The sequence below is a fragment of the Coregonus clupeaformis genome, unplaced genomic scaffold (genome assembly GCF_020615455.1).
Source record: "Coregonus clupeaformis isolate EN_2021a unplaced genomic scaffold, ASM2061545v1 scaf0119, whole genome shotgun sequence".
Taxonomy (NCBI): Eukaryota; Metazoa; Chordata; class Actinopteri; order Salmoniformes; family Salmonidae; genus Coregonus; species Coregonus clupeaformis.
Window position 1 is genome coordinate 323,388 of NW_025533574.1, and position 25,910 is coordinate 349,297.

General features: G+C 42.9%; 1 protein-coding gene across 6 annotated transcripts in view; it reads left to right on the plus strand.

Annotated features, from left to right (window-relative positions):
* Window positions 1–23,246, plus strand: part of LOC121568833 (C-Jun-amino-terminal kinase-interacting protein 4-like) — a 43,649-nt gene extending 20,403 nt beyond the window's left edge. The window contains exons 6-34 of one of the 6 annotated variants that reach the window (XM_041879272.2): window positions 2,058–2,144; window positions 3,971–4,109; window positions 4,281–4,374; window positions 7,341–7,474; window positions 8,253–8,264; window positions 9,070–9,084; window positions 9,479–9,536; window positions 10,587–10,739; window positions 10,920–10,971; window positions 11,182–11,312; window positions 13,022–13,078; window positions 13,255–13,260; window positions 14,406–14,582; window positions 14,754–14,883; window positions 14,948–15,040; window positions 15,416–15,538; window positions 15,955–16,132; window positions 16,356–16,565; window positions 16,859–17,048; window positions 17,256–17,372; window positions 17,628–17,708; window positions 17,890–17,957; window positions 18,694–18,842; window positions 19,311–19,482; window positions 20,181–20,294; window positions 20,874–20,918; window positions 22,011–22,187; window positions 22,320–22,463; window positions 22,593–23,246. In XM_041879272.2, coding sequence (XP_041735206.1) covers window positions 2,058–2,144; window positions 3,971–4,109; window positions 4,281–4,374; window positions 7,341–7,474; window positions 8,253–8,264; window positions 9,070–9,084; window positions 9,479–9,536; window positions 10,587–10,739; window positions 10,920–10,971; window positions 11,182–11,312; window positions 13,022–13,078; window positions 13,255–13,260; window positions 14,406–14,582; window positions 14,754–14,883; window positions 14,948–15,040; window positions 15,416–15,538; window positions 15,955–16,132; window positions 16,356–16,565; window positions 16,859–17,048; window positions 17,256–17,372; window positions 17,628–17,708; window positions 17,890–17,957; window positions 18,694–18,842; window positions 19,311–19,482; window positions 20,181–20,294; window positions 20,874–20,918; window positions 22,011–22,187; window positions 22,320–22,463; window positions 22,593–22,711 — 3,225 coding nt within the window. In that variant the 3' untranslated portion in view covers window positions 22,712–23,246. The remainder of the gene's footprint in view (window positions 1–2,057; window positions 2,145–3,970; window positions 4,110–4,280; window positions 4,375–7,340; window positions 7,475–8,252; window positions 8,265–9,069; window positions 9,085–9,478; window positions 9,537–10,586; window positions 10,740–10,919; window positions 10,972–11,181; window positions 11,313–13,021; window positions 13,079–13,254; window positions 13,261–14,405; window positions 14,583–14,753; window positions 14,884–14,947; window positions 15,041–15,415; window positions 15,539–15,954; window positions 16,133–16,355; window positions 16,566–16,858; window positions 17,049–17,255; window positions 17,373–17,627; window positions 17,709–17,889; window positions 17,958–18,693; window positions 18,843–19,310; window positions 19,483–20,180; window positions 20,295–20,873; window positions 20,919–22,010; window positions 22,188–22,319; window positions 22,464–22,592) is intronic. The other 5 variants (XM_041879273.2, XM_041879275.2, XM_041879274.2 and 2 more) reach the window with 5 other exon arrangements.
* Window positions 23,247–25,910: the final 2,664 nt, after the last annotated feature.

Genomic DNA, 25,910 nt, shown 5'->3' on the forward strand with positions numbered 1-25,910 from the left:
GGCCCTGTTCAAATACATTTCAAATGCCTCTTTCTGCAGGAAGGGGGGCTTTGGACTAATCACGCACAGTGTGAGAGAGCAAGGGTGCATCTCAATAGTCTAAAGTGACTGCCTCCCATTGTCTCCTCCCCCTCATGTGCTTAGAGCACAGGGCTTTGGACTAGACACGCTTAGCATGCCTAATTAAGAGGGCTCTGAGAGGGGAGAGAGTCGGCACCCTTCTGCGATGTCTTATAAAAGGATATGACAGGGGCTTCTGTGTATTCATACAACCGCCCTCCCCCTCCTCAGTAAATATGCAAATTAAACCCCAGACCAGCTATTCAGAGCATGTTTCAGAGAGGGCCAACTTCATGAATATTCATAACTTAGCAGGCTAGAATGCTCCTTATTTACACTGTTAGGTGTCTGTCAGATGGTAACATAATGACATCATCACGCTCTGGCGCTGGATGGGATTCTCAGCAGAATACCAAATGCCGTCACGCTCCCCCACAGACCCACAGTCACAAAGACTTACAGTGTGTTATTGTACTGTCCTGAAAGGGGCTTTGCAGTTCCCTTACATAAGCGGTAGGAATAAGCATCACCACTTTGAATATTACTGCATGGAGTCTGTATAAATATCTATTTTTCTCTTCAGTGATGGTAAAATATCCTAAAGGTGCCTGTGTTATTTCGGCTGCTGCTCTGCTTAGTTTCGAAGTGGGGCATCGTCTCCATGACGAGGGGTAGATGGTCTGTACCGTGGTACATTCTGGGAGGGAGGCTGCTGTGTGGCACCCAATCGCTGGGGGAGAGGGAGCACAGGCCGACACGTGATGGGATGTTTTGACTCTTTGTAAATTAGCAGTTGTATTGATTGTCAAAATGTACTACTACATCACATTTTATGGTATGGCCTACCTAAAAATAACTTTTTCTTTATGGAATCTATTGTTGATCTGTAAGTGTAATGACAGTGGTATCTCTTATAGACCGCAGTGGTTTTCTTTATATAGGCTCACAGCGCTCAGTCTTTATATAGGCTAACAGTGCTCAGTCTTTATATAGGCTCACAGCGCTCAGTCTTTATATAGGCTCACAGCGCTCAGTCTTTATATAGGCTCACAGCGCTCAGTCTTTATATAGGCTCACAGCGCTCAGTCTTTATATAGGCTCACAGCGCTCAGTCTTTATATAGGCTAACAGTGCTCAGTCCCAGCGGTCAAAGCTGGTTGAAATGATGTCATTAGAACCAGTTGCCTGCTGGGGGTTATGTGCAAAACCCATGTTGACATGACCATAGTTTTCCAACATTGACATGTATGCTATGCAGATGAACTGCTCTGACTTAATTAACTAATGCCATCGGTCACTCACTACTATTGATTGTGCACTGCTCTCTCATCCAGCTGTGTCAATTCAAACAGCAAACATATGTCTCACAAGGCAGCCATGAACCAAATGCTGTGTGCCATTTGAACCAGATTACCACTGCTTCTGATGCTTGGACTGTTAGAATAGTATCAGAATCATTCACTGCAGTATCCTGTCTCTTACCCATACAGAATAACCTAAAAAAGGGAGATTGCAGCCACCAATGAAAGATGTGAAAATATGTATTTTCTGATTTAGAGAGAAGTTTGGAATTCGAGTGTGTTCAGGGTTTCTGGGTTCTCCCATAAATAAGGGTGACCTCCATAAGCGTTCAACCCCAATAATCTGTATGTGAGTAATTCAAACCCTAAACTTCATTGACACAATAATACTATTTGAGTAATCAACCCTCTGAATATGTAAGTAGGGTTCTTCTGTATGGTTCAGTGACTGGACTTCAAAGGCTTCAGTCAGCTGTGGTGAGATGGTAGTCACTGGGCTAGTCAGTCACCTCAAGACCTCCGACATGTTGAATCTAATAACCTTGACTTTTAGCCAGCCATCACCAGCTGTGAGCATGGCAGACCGACACGAAAACACACACACACACACACACACACACACAAGCTTGGCAGTGTGTTTTGACTCAGTGCTTCTGCAGAAATGCGCTTCTTCATTGTAACTCTCTTCCCAAGCAGTTGGATGCAGACGACCCCCCAAAGAAAAGGGAGGGTTACAGTACGCTGCAGATCACTTGGGGGAATTCACTCACAGACGACTGCAAGGTAGTTGGATCTGTGGTGGTGGATTGGAAAACAGCAACTGCAACCCGCTTGCACATGCCATGGAGCCATGTTGTGTGTGTAGGCTTTAGTAGTTGTCTTTAGTTTGCTGTTTCATTTTTTCAGAACAAGCAGCATCTCTTCGCGCATTATTCAACGACACTCACTTCACAGACCTCCTGAGGCCAATGCAACCATGTCAAGTTTCCCTTCGAATCATAGATAGATCCTCCTCAATGAGGAACAGTAAATTATCATTTCCATTTAGTTTCCCCCCTAAAATGAGCTGTTTTGATCAGTCAGTGGTCTGTAGAGTGGGGAAGGTGTGGTTGCATTCAGCTTCTATGTTGTCGTGTTTCATTTTGCCAAACTGCATGGTACTAGCTGTACTTCTTTCACACGCTGTTGCTGTCCTAGCTCCGGTTCATGTTTTTCATGTGAACTTGGAAGCAAATTGTGTCTCACAGTTTTAGCATGTATGACACTCTTCGTAGTTATATAACCCTTTTCGTAGTTATAGCACTCTTTGTAGTTTTACACAGTAGAACTACACTCTCTGTAGTTTTACACAGTAGAACTACACTCTCTGTAGTTTTATATCTTATTGTACTCTATGTAGACTTAACATTGTAGATTAGATTACTTATTATTGTATTGTCATTCATAGTGAATCTTGTGTTTGTTGCTATTATGAGTTGTCCTTTGAGTTGTGTGTGTTCAGTGTTGTTGTCTCTCAGTGAAGGAATGACACTCCCTGCTGGGTTCATGATTGGTTTATGTTCTGTGTTGACCTCTGACCTCTTGTGAAGTCCATGTGAACCCTGTGATCTGATGTGAAGTGTGAATGAGTGTGTTTTAGCTGCCTGTTGACTGTTTCTTCTATGTGTTCTACCCTTCCTTGTCCCAGTCAATGTATTCCTGGTCCTGAGCTCAAACTACAGCAAATAGATAATCAACAATCAATTCATATTTGGTTATTGTACAGAATAATAGATACCAATTTCAGTTTTTTAAAGCTTCTCCCAATGAAAAAGTCTTAACTTCAAAGAAATCCCTTTAAGAAATGTTATATTAAAATGAAAGATCTTCATTCTCTTTTATCATAACAATATTGTCACTCTACCATCATAATAGAATACATTTTTTATGGAAGTTGATGGGAGTCACAGGCGATGGTTTTCTGTCTGTACTACTTGTGTTCTGAGTGGATCCTGAGTGGCGCAGTGGTCTAAGGCACTGCATCGCAGTGCTAACTGTGCCACTAGAGAGCCGGCCGCGACCGGGAGACTCATGGGCGGTGCACAATTGGCCCTGCGTCGTCCAGGGTAGGGGAGGGAATGGCCGGCAGGGATGTAGCTCAGTTGATAGAGCATGGTGTTTGCAACGCCAGGGTTGTGGGTTTCGATTCCCACGGGGGGCCAGTATAAAAAAATATGTATTCACTAACTGTAAGTCGCTCTGGATAAGAGCGTCTGCTAAATGACTTAAAATGTTCTCAATGTCTGTAACTAGTTGTTGTTTAGTTTTGTCCCCAGCTCCAGTGTGATTGCTTTAAGCCAGGCTGAGCTGTGGTGTTGTGGTGTCTCCCCTGTCTGACCAGTTACCCTGTCTGACCAGTTACCTGTGTTCCTTAGTCCCTGTCCTGTCTCTACTGTACCTAGCACTAGAGACAGGAGTTTTTCCTCCACACATGACCTGACCAGGAAAAACTCTGAGCCCTAGTTCAGGAAAATGTTTTTCCTTAATGGGTCATGGTCAGGGTTAGGGTTAACCTTTGACTCTTGACCTCTCTATGACCTGTATGATGACCCCATCGGTTGTGGTTGCAGGATGAGCTGTCGGACCTTGGCTCAAAGTCGGTCACGCCCATGTCCACCACGGCATCGGACGTCGCCATGGAAGGGGAGGGGCCAAACAGTAAGAGCATGGAGGTGCTGGCGGCGCCAGGGAACAGGTCGATATCAGTGGGTATGAGATGTTACTCACGATACCGCAACTAAGTCCTCACGACATGTATTACAGTGGTAGATGGCAGAGAGATCTGTTTGTCTTTCAATCCATTCTTGATTATCTAATAGCACATAATTAAGTTATATTTGATTTGATTCTATTCTATTCTATATTATATGTGTCCTGTAGTTTTGCCAGAGAACGAGGATAGCTCAGAGGTGCAGGACATCATTGAGTCCACCCCTGAACTGGACATGGACCTCAGTGGATACAAAGCATCCAGGTAACCCCTACAAAACCATAACCATGTAGAGTCAACTTGGGATAAATCCCCTCTTTCATTGACAAATTGAGACTACAATTTAGACCAGGGGTGTCAAACTCATTTTAGCTCAGGGGCCACATGGAGGAAAATCTATTCCCAAGTGGGCCGGACCGGTAAAATCATGGTATATATAACTTAAAAACAACAACTTCAGATTGTTTTCTTTGTTTTAATATGATCAACATAAAACATAAAGCTGGAGCCTGAGGACAGTGTGTCCAAAATAGTACAAGCACAACATCACTATTAATCATAAAACACCAAGTTTATTTGAAAATTCTAAAGAAAAAGAACACACAATGCCTCAGTGATTAACAGAACTGTTTCACAGATCACAGAACTATATCAGGGTGTCATTTCTCAGGCAGAAATGTAGATAAAAATAATGAAATCCTGTTCCCCAAACAAGTGCAAGAACCACAGAGTCAAGAATAGGTTAAATATACAAATAAAATAAAATCAATTAAAAACAATAGCACATCAACATAAAAACATATAAACATAAAGCTGGAGCCTGAGGACAGTGTGTCCAAAAGCACAACATCACTATTAATCATAAAACACCAAGTTATTTGAAAGTTCTGAGGACAAAGAACACACAAACACACAATGCCTCAGTGATTCACAGAAGTATATCACAGATCACAGAACTATATCAGGGTGTCTCATGCAGCACTTTAAGTGGGGTTGCATAGTTTATTTGACTCCTGATACCTGGCATCTTTTAGCTTTCACCAGCACATCAATATCAGGCGTCACATCCTGAGTGGCAGCCAACTTCAGGATGTGATTCAAGTGCTTGTGCGTGAGCCTTGAGCGCAGCTTTGTTTTATTTATGCTCATTACAGAGAACTTGCTCACAAAGATATGTGGTTCCAAACATGCACAACAGTTTTGCAGCGAGGGCTGTCAAGTTGGGGTAACCTGGCAAGAGATTCTGATAAAATGTGTCCAAGCCAGCTGCGGCAAATTTGCCCTTCAAATCCGAGTCACACTGCAAGTCTATTATTTTAAGTTGGATGCTGACGGGCCGATCAGAGGGATTCATGGTGAATGGCGAGCAAAAAACGTTGAAGTCTTTCTCCAGTTCACCAAAAATCTGAAAGCGTTGCTCAAACTCCCGTAACAGTCACGTTATTTTATCTTTGAACCGCTTCATGTCTGCCACATGTTGGGTCGCGCACACATTTTTCAGACAGGGGAAGTGAGCTGCATCACCACCGGCGAGTTGCGTCTCCCACAATGACAGCTTCAACTTGAAAGAACGTATGCTGTCATAATACTGCGTGACAACTTTGTTGCGCCCTTGCAGCTGTTTGTTCAAGTTATTCAGGTGCTCTGTAACATCCACCATAAATGCAAGGTCCTGCATCCATTCTGCGGAATGAAATTCTAACACTCCTTTTCTTCCATGAACTGTTCAATTTCTTCTCGTAAATCAAAGAAACGAGGGAACAGCACCTCGGCTTAACCATCTTACCTCAGTGTGGTATGGCAGGCCATAGATGTGGTCTTTCTCTCTGAGAAGGCTGTCAAACTGACGGTGATTCAGGCTTCTGGATCGGATGAAATTAACAGTTTGGATGACCACCTTCATGACGTTATCCATCTTTAATGACTTGCAACACAAAGCCTCCTGGTGCAAAATAGTGAAAAGTCAAAAAATCACGTCCTCCATTTGCAGATTGCACTTTCTCTCTGAACTTTGTCACAACGCCTGCTTTTTTCCCGATCATTGAGGGCGCACCATCTGTAGCCAGGCTGACAGCGCGGGACCAGTCCACTCCGACCCTGTCCAGTGCGTCGATGAGTGCGGTGAAAATATCAGCTGCTGTCGTTGTATCTGTCATCGGCACCAACTCCACGAACTCCTCGGTGACGGTCAATGTGTCATCAACTCCGTGGATGAAAATGGCCAGTTGTGCAACATCTGTAATGTCCGTGCTTTCATCAATTGCAACCGAAAACGCAATAAATGACTTTACTTTTTGCTTCAACTGGCTGTCCAAATCCACTGAAAGATCGGAAATCCTGTCTGCAACTATGTTTCTTGTCAGGCTGATATTTACAAAAGCCTGACGCTTTTCAGGGCACACAAACTCCGCTGCCTTCATCATGCATGTTTTTACAAATTCACCCTCACTAAATGGTTTTGAAGCCACTGCGATTTCATTAGCAATGAGTTAGCTAGCTTTCACTGCAGCGTCACTGATGTCTCGGCTGTGAGTAAACACAGACTGCTGTTTCTTCAGACCCGCCAACAGTTCATTCACCTTCTCTCTTCTCCGCTGTCCTTGAAAGTTGTCATATTTGTCGGCATGAAGACTCACATAGTGGCGACGAAGGTTATATTCTTTCAGCACTGCAACATGCTGTGAACACACCAAACATACAGCTTTCCCATTCAATTCCGTGAATAAATAGGAGGATGACCATTTTCCTTGGAACACTCTGCACTCTGCGTCCACTTTTCTCTTTTTTGACAGAGACATATTGGGGCAATGAGGGTGCCAAAGCACATAATGTTAAAAGTAGAAGCCGTAATAAATATCGCGGGCAAAACAAAGTAGCTCATCTGGACTGGCTGCACGTGCTTGACGTACTTGCTCTGCCCCGGTATAAACAGTTTGCTTGCTTAACACAATTGCTATTGCGCCATCCAGTGGGCGCAATTGGAACAGCAGTTTATTTTATTGAAAAATTGCAGCGCATTTTTAGACTTTACAAAATCATCTCGCGGGCCGGATTAAACCAGTTTGCGGGCCTGATCCAGCCCGCGGGCCGGACGTTTGACACCCCTGATTTAGACCTTGAAATATGTTGGGTATTACTCCTGTACAATCTGCTAAAGCTATTGTAATGTATACTGCGTGTTAGCCAGTGCTAACTGCTAAATGCTAACTGCTAATTCCTCCACTATGCAGCACCCCGACTAAAGGAGGCATTGGCATTGAGAACATGGCGTTTGACCGCAACACAGACTCTCTGTTTGCGGAGCTGTCGTCTGCAGGCATAGGGGACGTCATCGGAGACGTGGACGAGGGGGCGGACCTGCTGGGTAAGAGAGGGAAGGAATCCTTTCCATAGCAGCAAAACACCTCCAAGGATGTGTAGCCTTTAGCATTGTAGGAACATTGTAGTAATAACACTGTAGTAACTTTATGGTAATAAAATATAACACCTTTAACAATCTGTTGCTATTAGCATTTTAGTAATGTTGTAGTAACATTGTAGTAATGCTATGATAATGAATTACAACACTTACAAGGATCTGTTTCTATGTAAGCTATACTGTACTAACTAAATGACACCTAACACCTTCAAGGAACAGCATAATTTTTTTGGGAAGATTTATCTATTTAAAAAGAAATACATATGAACTGTGTGACACTGTCAACTACAAAGTTCAACCATTGGATTCATTTAAAAGTGTATCTTTGGAATGTCTCTTCACAGATGAAGTTAAAATAGTTTGGGAATGACTTGTGTCATCCCCTTGTGAGTGTCTGAGTGTGTTATTTACGCAGGTGACCGCCATATGTTGTTCCTGCTCCTGTGTTCAATGCATGCTAACTCATGAATTACTATAGTAGCAGGCCACTGAGTTAGACAATAAGATGACACTATTTTACTACATTCAGCTGACTTATACACACTGGCTGTTGCACTGAAGTAAAATAACCATTGCTGTTAGGTAAAAACAAAGCTAAACTGGATTTAGAAATTCTGCTTGTATAAGTTAAAAGTCATTCTCTGCTGTTAGCTCCATCAGTGTCTAACCCGCCTCTCTCTCTCCTCGTTGGGTCCTCTCCTCTGGCTTTTGTCCCTAACCCCAGTGGAGTACTCTGGTGTGTATTATGACCTCAAAGCCTCTGCTTCGCTCCTTCTCCTTCGTTATTTCTCCTCCGATACCTCTCTATGCCCTCAGAGAAAAACTCTATTCCAGGGATGGGTAACTGCAGTTGTGTGTGTGCAGGGTTTTGCTCCACCCTAACACACCTGACCTAATTAAACCAAACATGGCCTATATTGGAAAGCCATGGCTAGTTTATTAGGCATTGTGAATCTGGTGTGTTTTAATGCTGGGCTGGAACAAAAGCATGCCTGTATACGCTGTGGCCCTTCAGGACCAGTTGCCCATCCCTGCTCTACATTCGGCCTCTCACCCCCTCATATCTACAGCTCATAGCTCTACTACTACTGCCTTGACCTGCATTTGACCCCCGCAGATTCTCGCTAGCATTACAGTGGCAACAAAAGTTGATCACAAGATGAAACCGGACATATGAAAGCTGTTAGAAGGGCTAAATGCATTTGCCACATTTTTGTTCTTCATATAATTGCTTTGGTTATACTGATGACTTTCTAAAATGCACCATAAGCATAAAGAATAACTCATCGTACAGCTTTAATAACACATTTTGTACTTTACAGCTTTAATTGTTTTAGTTTGTGTGTTTGTTTTTATGGCTTCTCTAGCTGTCCCAACTGTCTCTCTAACCCTAGAACTGTAACTCATTCCTTTCACCATTAGCCTGTTAGGAGTACCCTAGCTCTCATTCCTCTGTTGTGTTTCTCATACATACCTCATGTCTCACTCTCTCCACCTCTCTCTCATTCTCTTGCTTGACTTGGATTGCATGGTTTTCTCAGAACTTAGCTTGCTTGGTAAGACCTCACCCGCTCGCTCCATCCTACTCTGTTGCGACTTGTAACATGTTCTGTGTGGTGGCTGTTGGGGTTGTCCCTGTTTTGTATTTCTTGGAAATATCTCACTATGAGATATTTAATTAACACCCTGAATTGACTGATTCTTTATTATATCTATATGAATATTTAAGTCACTCAGTGTGTTCATCCATTGAAGTAAATGCATCTCCATAAATATTGATTTATTTTAGATAAAGATTTTTTAAAACATAGTTGATTAAGAACTATGTGATACATAAGAGAACCTATCCAGGCCTTATATACATGCTATTCTATATACTCCAGTTGTATGAACACAAACCAGAAAATGTAGTAATTTCTCCCCCGTGCTGGTGTTGGTCTTTGTTTACAGGTATGGGCCGTGAGGTTGAGAACCTGATCACGGAGAACACACAACTAATGGAGACAAAGTAAGAACCACACGCTGGACTCACTTAATTCTGTGGTGTATTTTGAGATTCATGTAGCTTGGTGTAGTTTTAGATTTATTTGACATATATACTGAACAAAAATATAAACCTAACATGCAAGAATTTCAAAGATTTTACTGAGTTACAGTTCATATAAGGAAATCTGTAAATTGAAATAAATGCATTAGGCCCTAATCTATGGATTTCACATGACTGGGAATACAGATTTGCATCTGTTGATCACAGATACCTTTAAAAAAAAAAGTAGGGGCGTGGATTAGAGAACAAGTCAGTATCTGATTTGACCACCATTTGCCTCATGCAGCGCGACACATCTCCTTCGTATATAATTGATCAGGTTGTTGATTGTACCTGTGGAATGTTGTCCCACTCCTCTTCAATGGTTGTGCGAAGTTGCTGGATATTGGCGGGAACTGGAACACGCTGTCGTACATGTCGATCTAGAGCATCCCAAACATGCTTAAGGGTGACATGTCTGGTGAGTATACAGGCCAGAACTGGGACATTTTCAGCTTCCAGGAATTGTGTACAGATCCTTGCGACATGGGGCTGTACATTATCATGCTGAAACATGAGGTGATTTGGGCGGATGAATGGCACGACAATGGGCCTCAATATCTCGTCACAGTATCTCTGTACATTCAAATTGCCATCGATAAAACGCAATTGTGTTCGTTGTCCGTAGCTAATGCTTGCCCATACCATAACCCCACCGCCACCACGGGACACTCTGTTCACAATGTTGACATCAATTTGAGAGAAAGAAGCTTTTTGTTTCTGGGATCTTTTATTTCAGCTCATGAAACATGGGACCAATACTTTACATGTTGCGTTTATATTTTTGTTCAATGTATATCCCCCAAAGTTATTCAAATGTTATCAGTCTTTTAAACTGGTCTAAAGTCTATTCCATATGTGGATAGCTTTATAGATCCCACTATAGCGCACTATATAAGCACAACATAACACACATTTTGCATACATTTGTAAGGTGTCTCATTCATTCCTTTCCCCCCTTGTTTCCTGTAGGAACGCTCTGAATGTGGTGAAGAATGACCTGATCGCGCGGGTGGATGAGCTGTCGTGTGAGAAGGAAGTGTTGCAGGGGGAACTAGACGCCGTGACACAGACCAGGAGAAACCTGGAGGAGAAGAACAGAGAGCTGGAGGAGGAGCTCAAGAAGTGGGTCAACAACACACTACACACTACACACAACTGACAACAGCAACACAACATATTAATATGGACACCCAATTATAACATAATTTTTTGGGAAATCCCCAAGAGTAAACTGTCAACATGAACACATGGCATAACATATTGTTGATGAACCTGATTGAACCAATTCTTGTGTTTTTCCAGAGTGCGTGTGGAGATGGAGGAGGTGAAAGGGAAGACAAATGAGGAGGAGGATGTGAGTATCTCACCATATGTAGAACATTGTCCTGTATAATATGACTGGACCTCTTCATGTCCTATAGTGGTGCCCTTTTCTGTATTGTAATCCTTTTAAATGTATATTTTTATCATATTGCTGCAAAATATAGTTTCCTTAACATTCAGATTGTTACTGTGATTGGCATGTCTGACCACTACAAAACACCCTCTCTCTCTGGTGTTCCAGAGTGACGTTCCTACAGCCCAGAGGAAGAGGTTCACCAGGGTAGAGATGGCTAGAGTCCTCATGGAGAGGAACCAGTACAAGGAGAGACTGATGGAATTACAGGAGGCTGTTAGGTGGACAGAGATGATCAGGTGAGGAGGAGAGGAGGAGGAGGAGAGGAGAGGAGTGGGGAGGGGGAAGAAGAGAAGAGGAGAGGACAGAACACGAGAGGATGGAAAGAAGGAGAGGAGAGAGGAGGATTGAAGGGAATAGAATAGACCCAGCATACAATGCAATCCCTCAGCTAGCCATGTCTTTTTAAACAATATGGCCAATTAGACTATTCGGTCAATTATGTCTGCACATTAACCTGAATGCTAGACTTGAAACTAGGCCACTGCCATACACTTGAGTCAGTGGCGGTCGGTGCCGTTTTAAGATCAGGGAGGGCAATTTTTTTAAATGAGCATGGCCTTATTTCTATTACATCATATTGGATGACTGTCATTCATATTCCATTCACCCAGCTCAATGTAACATCGATAGGTTTAGGCTACTACATGATACTAACATTTTCCCTGTACCCATCATGAGGTTGCTACAACCTAGCCTATGAATGAAAGTGCCCAGGTCGAGAGCAAAATTAGAGTAATCAAGGTGACAGACAGTGACACATTCAATACCGTCTTGCACACTCTTGTCTGCATCTAGCTGATCTAGGGTGTAATCATTAGTCCAAACAGTTGCAAACAAGAGTTTCTATTTGACAAATTCTGGTATGTTTATCCCCGTTTTGTTCTGTTTGCTTCCGTAAAATATTTTTTTTCAACAGAATGGGCGGAATGTATACACCCCTGATCACCCGCAAACACAATTCACTTTCATAGCAGTCCCATACAAACAGCATGATCACTTTGCTCGTTGTATAATTCCTTCTCGCATCTACACGCTCTGATTGATGGATCGGGTGCCGCTTGTAATAGACTTGAGCCCTAGTCTCCACATTTCAGCACCACAGCCACCTTTCATCTACTAGGCTACTGTGTTGTGGTCGCAGTATTGACAACAGAAATGCTACGGTAATTTAAATAAATTAATAAAGTAGTTAAAAAAAATATAGCCTACCTTTGGCTGGCTGTCATGTTCCGGTAGACCTAAATTAGTTTATGATTAATTTTTCAACCATGATTATTATCCAAGAGAGTAGGTCAATTTATGGCCACCAATTTAGCTCCAGACTGCGCATGCATTGCATGATCAATGTTGCAAATTTGAAGCGTAAGCCATCGATCATACAGACGTTTCGCATATGTGGATGCTCAAAATATAGATTAATTTTTTATAGAATCTGATACCTATATGAAGGAATAGGCAGGTCCATCTTAATTCAGCTGTTAGACAATGGACTATGGATTTCATTAAAAATATTCCTCCTTTTCACAGTTATTTCTATGGCCTCTGCTATAGTAATATGCTGCAGTTGCTTGACTGGTTCCCAGAGTGATGACAAAGTCCATTGTTGCAGAACGCCAAACGTCCAGAATGTTCAAAAGTACTTTGCAAACTGTTGTTTTAAAATTCATATTTTTTAGTTTTTGGGGGATCAAATATTAATAAATAGAATGAAACATAATACTATGTTGCCTGGTGAAGCGTTTCCCTTGTTTCATATACACTCTTTAAGCTCCACTCGTGAGACTAGAAATTACATATTTCGATCACTATGTCCTTACTTAGAAAGCAGACTATGGACAAGGAGTGACTGCAATCCACACTTTGGTTTTGTTAAACTAACCAATGCCATAAGAAATTCTACTGAACTATCCCTTTAACCTGATGCCATCTTGTGTTGTCTTACCAGAGCCTCCAGAGAAAACCCTTCCTTTACTGAGAAGAAGAAATCTAGCATCTGGCAATTGTAAGCAGTCTCAAATAATCTTTCCTTCAATGACTACCTGCATGAAATAACTCATGTTAAATTATATGAATTTCTGATATGATGTATCTAACAATAACAACATGATATAATATGCTAACATTCTGGAAATTCCATCTCTGTTTTCTTTCTTTTTGGATGTGCTATTAAATGTTCAGCATTAGGTAAACGTTTAAAAAGTCATAGCCATCCTTCTCTTGTCCCTTCGTACAGTAACTACAGTCTAGACATGGGTTCAAATACTATTTCAAATACTTTCAAATACTTTAGCTTTGCTTGATTGAGCTTGCCTATTGCAATGGAACCAATAGAACATTCCCAACTGCGCATATCCCGCCCACCTGGCAGTCCATGCAGGCTAAAGCAAACTTTAAAAGTATTTGAACGATTTAAAATAATATTTTAACCCAGGTCTGCTACAGTCCCCTGAACGATAGACATATCCTGGATGTGTACTACTCTCTTCACGTTTTCCATCCAATCTAATGTGATTATCTTGCCCTCCCTCCCGCCTGCCTCTGTTGCCTTATGTTGTCCTGCTAGTCTGCTTAAAGACTGCTGAGAGGGAGAGGTCTATGTCAGCTGATTGTATCACCTTCATGTCCTCTTTGAGTTTATCAGAAGTTGTATTTGTTTAGAGGACAATTTATGGACAAGGGCTTCATTCTGCAATAGGCCTATAACCTGCTGTAATGCAGAGATATAAAGAGGGCCAACTCTTTATTAATGTGCTCTCTTTTAAGATATACTGTCCATTACAGTATGCTGTTTAGACATATGAAAAATATAATTGCATGCTTCTTTTGATCAACTGACAGAGGTGTCCTCCTTCATCCCTGTGAGTTGTACTGTGACTAACTCTCTGGTCTTAACATGGGGCTCTTTCCTCTTACTGTGCTGTGGAGCTCATTGTAGTCACATGTTATGGAGTCTGTATTGAGATCTATCTGATTGATTATGATCTTTCCCACACTATCAGATTACTATCTGCTATTAACATTCAGATAATAACTTGTACACAAATACAGAAATACACAGGTGTAGGTTTCCTAATGTACAGTACTAGTGTACTGTATGTATGCTTATAATACTGTATATTAATATGTATGACTCCCGTTCAGTTAAGGGGCCACGAGTGGTATTGTGGTGGGTGGGCCTTGGCTCTGTCAATCAACGTTCCCAAATCCGCAGCATGCTTCACTTCACTATACTTGAGGTGATGGTGGTGGTGGTGGTGGTGGTGGGTGACTGTTTACTGTTGGTTGGTGGTTGACCCCTGGCCTTGCTCCTCCCTCAACCCCCCCCGCAGTTTCAGCCGTCTCTTTAGCGCATCCGCCTCCAGCACAGCAGTGATGAAGAAGGCGGAGTCCCAGGGGAGGGAGGTGAAGTACACGCCCCCTGCAGGAGGGGGAATGAAGAAGAGGAGTAGCACCTTCTCCCAGTTCCCCATCGAGAAGTCCAAGGCCTTCGACTTCCTCAACGAGGAGTGAGTAGTGACACCCCCCGCCTCACCGCACTCATTCTGTCATGTGTTAGTACTGATGTAGCTCTCCTTATTCCTTTCTAGTCCAGGGCTGAGCGCGATATGGATTCAGCAAACCGGCTCATAATGGAGTTGTTTGTAATGAAAGGCCTTTTTGTCTTGTTTCCCTGTCAGAATGGACCCGTGCGCCTCTCCGTCCCGTAGGGAGCAAAAGAAGGCCCAGTACAGACAGGTCAAAGCCCACATGCAGAAGGAGGACGGACAGGTACAGGCCCACGGATGGAGTCTACCCAGCAAATCTATGGTAAGAGGGGAAGAGAGAGAGAGGGAGAGATGTTCCAAGTTTCAAATCTTATGTGTCCTTTCAGGTAGTGAACGGGGATCCAACAGAGAACAAAGAGAAGAACCTACCTGTGCCGGTCTACCTGAGGCCCCTGGACCAGAAAGATGCTTCTATGAAGGTGAGCACAGCACACACTAGGAATAAGTTAACTTAATTTTGATCTGTGAAAACAAGTGTTACTTTGGTGCGCAATGCAACATTTGAATACCAAGTTGTCATACACAAGTATAATACATGTTTTGCAGTGGAGGCTACTGAGGGGAGGACAGCTCATAATAATGTCTGGAACGGAGCAAATGGAATGGCATCAAACCCATGTGTTTGATGTTGTTGATAGCTTTCCACTCATTCCGCTCCAGCCATTACCACGTGCCCATCCTCCCCAATTAAGGTGCCACCAACCTCCTGTGGTGTATTGAGCTTTTTAAATGCAATTTAAATCAGGTTTACGTTGAAGTTGGATTGATTGATTGATTTATTGATATGTCTGCAGCTGTGGTGTGCTGCGGGTGTGAACCTGTCAGGAGGGAAAATCAGAGAGGGAGGGTCCATGTTGGAAGGACAGAATAGGAAGGGCTCTGTGAGCAGCCTGGACCAATTAGAGACAGAGAACAAGGTAAGGGGGAGGGATTTTGAGCAAGTTGGCCAAGGGGGTGAACCCGTACCTTGAGCACCTTGACAGAAGGGGAGTGTCTCATCAGGATCAAAGGATAGTATATGTAAACTTATGACTGCTTTTGGGAGCTTGTATATCAGTCAACAAAAGTACTGTATGTTGGAACTTTATACAATATAAGTGTGTTTAAAACAGCTTATTACTGTTTTTGAGAGAGCTTGTACTGTAAATGACTGGAGAAAGAAGACTGGATAATAATGCATACAGACACAAATTCAAACTCTCATATTTACTTGCACTGGCCTCAACCCCTCATGACAGGGCTCAGTCATGTCAACATTGTTAGCCCTTCCACATACTAGTCATGGTATAATGGAGCCCTTGCTCATGATCAGTCTGTCCTGTCCTTGCTCCAGGAGCAGGAGAAAGGTGACCAGGAGCAGGAGAAGGATGAGATGTCCAGCAGGGTGTGGATCTGTACCAGTACCCACTCCTCTACTAAAGTCATGGTGCTGGAGGCCAACCAGCCCTCTGACCTGCTGGACAGCTTCTACGCCTGCAACTCACACGTCCTCTGCATCGCCAGCATACCAGGTGTGTATGATGTTTGTGTATATATGTTTGTGTACAGTTTATGAGGGATTTATAGTATTAATATAGTACGTATGTTTCAAGATGGGTCTGTGTATGTCAGTGTTGGCTGGTGTTACTTTCAGTCAGATGAAGGGGTCATTGTAATGTCTGGAATGGAATGAATATAACGGGAGGGTGTGTGTGTGTGCTCGCTTCTGTGTGTTTTCACATGTCTGTTTCTCAGGTGTGTTGGAGACAGACTACCCTGCAGGGGAGGAGCTACCTGTACCCCAGGACCAGGAGGCGGGGCCAGTTGATGGCGTGTCGTTGACGGGCAGCGTGGCCAGTCTGGGCTCCATGGGCAGTGACGGCGCCATGGCAACGGAAGGGACCACCGCCGTCCTCCAGTTGGCCAACGCAGGGGTCAATGACCTCCCGGCCCAGCACAGCTCAGGTAACACAGACACAGGAACTAGCCCCAGTTCAGGACATTATAGCAGTGGCCACCTCCATCACTAGTCCTGGAGAGTTACAGTGTTTGTAGGCGTTTGTTCCTAACCAAAACTATACCATTTGATTAAACCAGGAGTAGTTGAATGAGAGGTTTTAGTGCTGGCATTTTCACACTTTCATACACATTAAAACTGGGGTATGCCCTGGGTTCCACTCTCAATCATCCTTTTGTATCTAATGCATACTTACTGTAATCTTTCCTCTCTATATATTCCCCCTACCTCTACCCAACAGTAGATCTGTCCAGAGAGCCCAGTCCGGCGGAGGATGGGGTCCCCACGGCGGAAGAGGCCACAGAGGCTACAGAGGAGGGGGAGGAGAGCCAGGGGCTGGACATCAGTCAGCCAGGCATCTACACAGAACACGTGTTCACAGACCCTCTGGGAGCCGGCCACCACGAGTCCTCCACTGCAGACACACAGAGGTGAGACCGTCTGACCTGGTACTAGTTAGTAGGACCAGTAGTGTTCCCTGACCTCATGACCTGGTCCCTTGTTTAAGGCACTGGGTGCTGAAACGTTGGCTCAGCAATACATACATGTGCGTAATATCAGAATGTATGACTTTCTTAATGTGTGTTTGATACACTAAAGCTCACCAGCCCTGTTCTGTCTTTCTCTCTGTCTCCCAGGGACCAGGAGGTGGAGGGCGAGGCGTCTCTTCCTGACGACATGCTCCCTGCTGGGGAGGACCTCCAGAGGATGAGCAGTGCCCTGCCCACCATGTGGCTGGGGGCCCAGAATGGATGGTGAGGACAAGGGAGGGGTCACCAGGGGCCACTAGGGCCACACAGAAAGAAATGAGTATGGAATATACAGTAGGATCTCTCTGATCAAGAAAAAGAAAACACATTATAAATGTTTTGTTGTTGTAATATCTCTGTTAATCATTTTGTTTGTTTATGCATCCTGATCTGTATAATTATCTGTAGCCAATCTTCCCCATTTATTTGGGGATTGTGTTTTTTAAAATCTTTGTCTCCTCCCGTCTCCTCCCTCTCTAGTTTGTACGTGCACTCGTCTGTGGCTCGGTGGAGGAAGTGTCTCCACGCCATCAAGCTAAAGGACTCCATCCTCAACATAGTGTGAGTACTCTGAGGACTCCGCTCTTACTCAAGGTCATTTATATACATGATCGATGTTGATATGATTAATTGATTATTTCACACACAAAGTTTCCCCAAAGAGAGACAGACATGTCTTGTAGTGAGTATTCAGGCCATGTATATCTCACCAGACATGTGTATGTGTGCTCTCTGTCTGCAGGCATGTGAGAGGAAGAGTCCTGGTTGCCTTGGCGGACGGCACTCTGGCTATATTCCACAGAGGCCTGGGTAAGGATGCATTGATTCAAGCCGTATTGTGATGCAGGTTAGCGTTTTCCTGATGCAGGTTAGCATTTTCCATTATGAATCTTCTAGCTGGCCCAGCCACAAAGTAATAAAATATGAGTGGCGCAGTGGTCTAAGGCACTGCATCGCAGTGCCAACTGTGCCACTAGAGATCCTAGTTCGAATCCAGGCTCTGTCGTAGCCGGCCGCGACCGGGAGACCCATGGGGCGGCGCACAATTGGCCCAGGGTAGGGGAGGGAATGGCCGGCAGGGATGTTGGTAGAGCATGGCGTTTGCAACGCCAGGGTTGTGGGTTCGATTCCCACGGGGGGCCAGTATAAAAAATATAATGTATGCACTCACTAACTGTAAGTCGCTCTGGATAAGAGCGTCTGCTAAATGACTAAAATGGAATGTAAATGTAAACCTAACCTTAACTACAATGCTAACCCTAATGCCTAACCCTAACCTTAACTACAATGCTAACCCTAATGCCTAACCCTAACCTTAAATTAAGACCCAAAAGCAAATGTGTGTTTTCATGAATTTTTACATTGTAGACAATTTTGACTTTGCAGCTGGCCTATCTAGCAGAAATCGCTAAATTCTGCCTCCAGGACCAGACTCTAATAAACGTCAACCTGCTATTGTGATGCTCCCTCAAGTAAAACAGCTTGGCAGCTATTTTGTGTCACAAGCATATCGTTTCTCACCTCTGTGTGTTTCTCCCTTATGCAGACGGACAGTGGGATCTGACCAACTACCACCTACTAGACCTGGGCCGGCCGCACCACTCTATCCGCTGTATGACGGTGGTGCATGACAAGGTGTGGTGTGGCTACAGGAACAAGATCTACGTCATCCAACCCAAGGCCATGAGGATAGAGGTACATCATCTGACACGGTTTATACTGTAAACCTTCTGATGGTGGAAGGGGGGACAGTGTAAAGTGTTTTGCGTTTTGGAAAAGTGCTAGATAAATGTGAATCCTTATGACTTTCCCCACAGCAAATTACACTAAAGTTATTGTATAATCTCCCTTTTGGTTTTGAGATGTTTTGTTGTTCTAATTGTTGTAGTTCTACTTTTAAGCCTTTCATCCATGAAATTGATATCGCCCCTTTGGTGACTTATTACACATAGGTTAGAATAACTCCAGCCCACTTTGTCCTTTGAGATCTCATTGTCTTATGTTTCTTGTGATCTAACATTTGTGTATTCTTTCAAAAGTAGAACTACAATCAAATAGAATATACACTGTATATCGGCCCATGACGTCTGTGCAATATCTAAAAGTGATAGAGTCTGGTTTAACATGGTTATAATGCTATCTTATCTATTTCCCCTTGTGTAGAAGTTCTTTGACGCACACCCCCGAAAGGAGAGCCAGGTGCGTCAGCTGGCCTGGGTGGGAGATGGGATCTGGGTATCCATCCGCCTGGACTCCACCCTCAGACTGTTCCACGCCCACACCTACCAGCACCTCCAGGACGTCGACATAGAGCCCTACGTCTCCAAGATGCTGGGTACTGTACATTGACTCACTGTTCAAATCAATAAAGCTTTATTGGCATGAAGTATTGACATTGACAAAACAGAGGAGTTTTAGAATGATAGATGAAAAATACATTTGTTTCAATAGAATGCATGGGGAATACACGAATGAACGATTGTGCTTAGTGCTCTTGCGGTGACCGTATTACTGCCACACCGGCAGTCATGAGTCATGACCGCAGTCAAATTCCACATGACCGTTGAGTCACGGTAATCTCCTCGTATGCACTCTGGACATGCTTTGGTAGTACCCAACTCGCTAACGACCGTCAGGTTGCTAATGGCCTGGGACTCAGGCTCTAACCACTCTGACATCAATGCAAGTGCAATCGAAAATCATATCAAACACTTACAGTATCATTGAAACAGTACCATGCTTAACTCTTTTGTCTTGCCCATTCACCCTCTGAATGGCACACATACACAATCCATGTCTTAATTGTCTTAAGGCTTAAAAATCATTCTTTAACCTGTCTCCTCCCTTTATCTAGTGGATTTAACAAGTGACATCAATAAGGGATCATAGCTTTCACCTGGTTAGTCTGTCATGGGAAGAGCAGGTGTTCATAATGTTTTGTACACTCAGTGTACATTACACTGTTTAACTGTCAATTTAGCCTGAGTTTAAGCAGTGTTATGACCCTGTCCTCTCTTCTCTCCCCTTCTCTAGGTACGGGTAAACTGGGCTTCTCCTTCGTGAGGATCACAGCCCTCATGATATCCTGTAGCCGTCTGTGGGTGGGAACAGGAAATGGAGTTATCATCTCCATCCCACTGTCAGAAGGTAAGCCCACACAAGCTACATCTCAGTCATCTAAAATAGCCTCCTCCTCACCTTCTGTCATTCATTGTTCCTTGCCCCTTGAAAACGTTAAAGTCCCTCAAAATACCAAGTTTTATAACAACGGAACGATCAACAAATATTTTTCAAGCCACCATATTAAGTTGTTGGATGGTGAAAAGGTGTATTTACTTTAACTTGGCCCATTCATTCACGCAGGTTGACGTTTATTGAGTGATTTTCACTTGATGGGCCAGCTGCAAAGTCAAAATTGCCTATATTGTAAAAATGCATAAAAACTGATGAGCTTTTTGGTCTTAATTTAAAGTTAGGCATAAGGTTAGCAGTGTGTTTAAAGTTAGGGTTGAATGTCTTTGTGGCTGTGCCAGCTAGTGGCTACTCTGCAGAGCTGCCTCAGTACATGAGTCATCCCAATAAATACCAACCTGCTTAATTAACACTCATACAGTGAATGAAACAGCTCCAGTCAGCTGTCTGTAAAGGAGAGAGTGGGTATTCATAGACTCTTTACTCCTCCGCTGCCCATCTATCCCTCCTCCTCTCCTCCCTCTTTCACTGAAGCTATAGGTTCTCCTCAGCATGGAGTCTTACTGAGGGGCCTCAGGGGTGAGTCTCCATCATACAGCAAGCTTAGCCAGATTTCTCTCTTTCTTTACCACTCTGTTTCTCTCCCTCTCTTGCATCTTGTCTCTTCCCAGTCTCCTTCTCTTTCTCTCCTCCTTTACTCTTTCCTGCTAGCTGTCTTGCCCTTTCTATCTAGTGCTTCTATTCCTAGTCAGTTCCATATAGCTGCATCTTCTCCTCTTTTCCTCTCTACCCTTCTATCTCTCTATCCCCCTCTCTCCATGTATTTGGGCCTGGTTTGTGCTCTTTGGTCAATTCTGGTCTCTCCCTGCCTGTTGTTTCTGATCCTAGTAGTGGGTCTCTGGTCTCTCCCTAACCTCTGTTCCTCTCCAACAGTCTCCTGTACTCTAGTGCACAACAACAGTTTGGTTTCTGCTTCTCTCTATGCAGCTAGACAAACGGACAGACCCAACTGACTGCTTCATTGTCTGTGCCGGGTAATCACAGTCATTGTCGCTCTGTTGACGACCCATAACATGTATTTTTGTTTTAACTTGTCTGTATTGTTGTAGCTAAATGTTACACTCCGTTCAGTAATATCGTAATGACTCCTTCCTTTCCAAGTGTAGCATTTTTACAGCGTGACCTAGGCTTTGGGTCTACTGTATGTGTTTTCAGGATGGCCTTGCAGTTACTGACGTGACATTTCAGTATCTACAATATCCTTTCCATTAATCCCACTCTCTCGCTCTCGCTCTCTCTCTCCTCTTTTCACTCTTCTTCCCGTTTTCACAATCACTCTTTTCTTTCTGTCTGAGTCACATTTCACCCCCTTGTTCCATATGACACGTGCTGTCATCTGTCTGTTCACTCCAGGCAAGAGCTGGGCTGTGATGTCATCATAGTGCACCCATGGCCTTGTGGTATAATTAAGCAATAAGGCCTGAGGAGATGTGGTATATATTTGCAGTGTGCCTCTTGCTATGGATGGATAACAAGCTAAATGGATCCACTTCGCAAAACATTACAGTTACGAAATTATTTAGTTAAGGCCAGGAGTTTTTCCTGACCGCATGACTCTATAGGTTTTGTTTTTAACTCTATAGTTGTCTTGTTGTTGTTGTGACGTTGTAGCCAACAAGACAGCGGGTGCAGTGCCAAATCGCCCTGGTGGTGCCGTGCGGGTGTACAGTGAGGAGTGCACGGAGAGCACATTGCCAGGCAGCTTTGTGCCCTACTGTTCCATGGCACAGGCACAGCTGTGTTTCCACGGACACAGAGACGCAGTCAAGTTCTTTGCAGCCGTCCCAGGTAAGCAGCAAGGGGTAGTGTTCATTAGGGCGTGCAACGAGAAACATTTTGCAATGTTTCATTCCGTTTTCTTCCTGAACATGACTGAGTATTGAACTCAGGAAGTGCTCAATACTTAACTTCCTGTTCCAGGTCAGGTGATCCCGCCCCCCGGACACGGATGGGATTCTGGGTCGGATAACCCCGCCTCTGAGTCGCCTGACACGGCGACCTCTGAACATGCCAAAACCTTCCTGGTCATAAGTGGAGGAGAAGGCTACATCGATTTCAGAATGGGTGAGTAGAGTAGAGTAGAATAGAGTAGAGTAGACGTGAGTGTGAGTGTGAGTGTGAGTGTGTGTGTGAGTGTGAGTGTGAGTGTGTGTGTGTGGGTATGACGTTATATGACGTATCTCTCTTTAACAGGTGACGATGTAGGAGAGGTGGATGGGAGCCTATCGGAGCCCACCATGAAGCAGGCCACCCCCGCCAAACCAGAACGCAGCCACATCATCGTCTGGCAAGTCATTTCCTGCCAGGAGTGAGCCAATCACAGACTGCCACATCACTACTGGGTTGTACAACCCTCCCCCCGCATGCCCCTCCCTTAGATTTTAAGTTGTTATTATTGATATTAAATTATTATTACTACTGTGGATGACTACATTGTTGTTAAGGATTCTTTTAGTGTCTGTTTTAAATGTATCCATGAATTTGGTGCCCTAATGTGGGCCAGGCAAGGTTAAAGTGAAGTCAACTCCTGACTGCACATGGGATAGATAAGTGCACTCTTTTTAAGTGCAGTGCACTTCACCGGGCCCTTTTCAAACCATTGTTTTCACTTGCTCCAGATATCTGCAGCATATTCCAGAAGTCGACTGTGGTATAAATGCAGCTCAGTGTTTTAAAGTAACTGTCCAGTGAAAATCTCACTTTTAGAAGTTTGTATTCTGTTAACTCATGCCTAAATAATGTTGTTGACACTTCAAAACCCCCACTTCAAACATGTATCTCAAACAGACTGTTTCAAAAATGCTTGCTATTTCTTCATAGAGGATGATGTCATCCTCCTGAGGAGGATGAGCAGGCCAATCAGCGGTCTACTCACATAAATATTTTTAATGACCGGTATATGCCCACACCATTCTGTTGTTGGGGTACGCCCACACCATTCCAACATAGAAAAGCAGCTTTCTTACATATTTAATTTTTAGAAAATGGAAGGAAAACTATTTCACTCATATTGTCATTAATTATAGGTCATATTTAATTGAAATCTGGAAACACTGGACAGTTACTTTAAAGGGACAGGCTTACTATGCCAGGTTATTACATATGTACTGTATCACCATGTGTAGGTACTATCTACTTCCCATAGTTCAATCAGGATCAAATAACGTCATTTTCCTGTGAGGCAAACTTCTTGTTTGGTATTTACTGCACATATAATAATGGCACAGGATGAACAAATAATTAAAATAACAGTACAGTCAACAAAGATGAGGAATTGCATTATATTGATTAAGATTACATTAGATAAGGGAACATCAGTATTGTATGTTTAGAAACATAATAAGACAAAAGGGAATGGTTAAGTGGTTTTGCACTGAATTCATTACATCTTATTTTGTAAAGTTATGATATGGGACTGTATGTGTGTGGGTTCACTGTCGCCTTTACCGTGTCGAGCATTTTAGATCGTAACCTTTGAACAAAACAGATTTATTTTTGCTACCTTCGTGGTGTGGGTAATGTAAGCAATGTTTGGGCACCTATGTGTGAGATGTACTGTAGGGCCCTGTTCCAATAGTTTAAAAAGCCTTCCTTATTTCCTCCCTTCCTTTAAGTAATTGGGGAGAAAGGATCCATTTTGAAGTATTGGAACGGTGCCGAAGTTAGTATCAGCCTGCATGGGGAAGTCCTGTACTATATCTCCGTCCAAATGTCTGCCTGCTCTGCCATTTTGGGGCAAACTCTTTCTGTTCCGCCATTTTAAGGAAATGTGCTCCTGCTGCAATTTTGGGTCTTCCCTCATGCTAGAGCTCCCTGGCACTTTAAAACGTAATGTAGGCCGCTTGAAGTAGAACACCCGTCCATGGTAATGTACACTTATACTAAAAATGTGCTAACAATTTTAAGGGAAAGGGACGTAACGGACTATTTATTTCTGTGAAGGTGTACCCAGTTACCAAAGTACAAAAAAATAAAGTATGAAAATAATATTAAACAAACGTCATTAGTAACTAATGTTATCCATTTGCATCTTCTCTGGGGGTTTTAAGTAAAGTCATAATAGCAATGATTTGATGATGAATATATATTTTTTAAGGTTTAATCTCTGAAAAAGACATACTGTATATTTCACAGGGAATGTATTAATGAACGTCAGTGTTTACGTTGCACCTTAAAAAATCATTGTCCACACAGCACTAAGATTGCTTTGTGTTTCATTTTTTTTGTGTTGTTACAAATGCATTCAAATACCTTGATGACAGTTATTTTTCAAACTTTTATTTTGTGCTCTTTTTGTACTTGTTGTCTGTGAGACACTTCTATAAATTAATCTGTATTTTGATGGTGTCTGTAACCTGAAAGCAGAAAAACCGATAGACAAGTGTTTTTATATATATTTGAAGAAAAAAAATGGTTTGGGATTGGTTGGGCCTCAGTCTGTTTATTTTCCAGTTCAGAAGAAATAACGTTCATATCGTCTTGTAGCCATTCCAGTATTTATTTTTCTTATTGAGCCTCGGTGGTTCAGAATGTAACTTTCTACATGAAAAAACATAATAGGAGAATATTCAAACTGTTAAACCAATGGGTTTGTCTCATCAGTAATAATGGTGCCATAAAATACACAAGGATCAAAGCTAAACAGTCCAGTAATGTATGTGGACTGATCAGGAGAACAACACATTCATTGTACTAAGCTATGCATGTTTTTTTTAAAGAACACTGCTATGTTTTGGTTGGTTCAAATCCCTGTTAACTGCCACCTTTTTGGGTGGGTGTATGTCTGCATGTGTGTGTGTGGCTTGCATTTGAGTTTGTGTGAGTGCGTGTGTGCGCGCGTGTGTGTGTGTGTGTATGCATATGTGTATCTCCAGTACCGCAGAGGATGGTCTGTAGTATGTACCAGGCCTTTCTCTGGGCACCTAAAGCCGTACGGCCATAACTGTGGTTTCTCCTGGTAAATGTTTGCTAAAACAGCATCATAGCCTTATTTTTAACAATCTATTAAACTAAATTTCATGGGGAATTCATGACGATTGATTCAGTTGATTGATTCATTGATTGATTGTTTGACATTTATAAGTCAAGTTAACATAGCAGTTGTGTGTCAATGCGTTCCACAGATAATAGCCAGGAAGCTGCATAACTTCACTAGCACAGAGAGGCTGCTGCCTACATACAGACTTGAAAATCACTGGCCACTTTAACAAATGGAACACTAGTCACTTTAATAATGCCACTTTAATAATGTTTACATATCTTGCATTACCCATCTCATATGTATATACTGTATTTTATCTATTGCATTTTAGCCTATGCCACTCTGATAATGACATTGCTCATCCATATATTTATATATTCTTATTCCATTCCTTTACTTAGATTTGTGTGTGTTAGGTATTTGTTGTGGAACTGTTAGATATTACTTTCTTAATGTTGCTGCACTGTCAGAACTAGAAGCACAAGCATTTCGCTACACTCGCAATAACATCTGCTGATTTGAAATGCTAC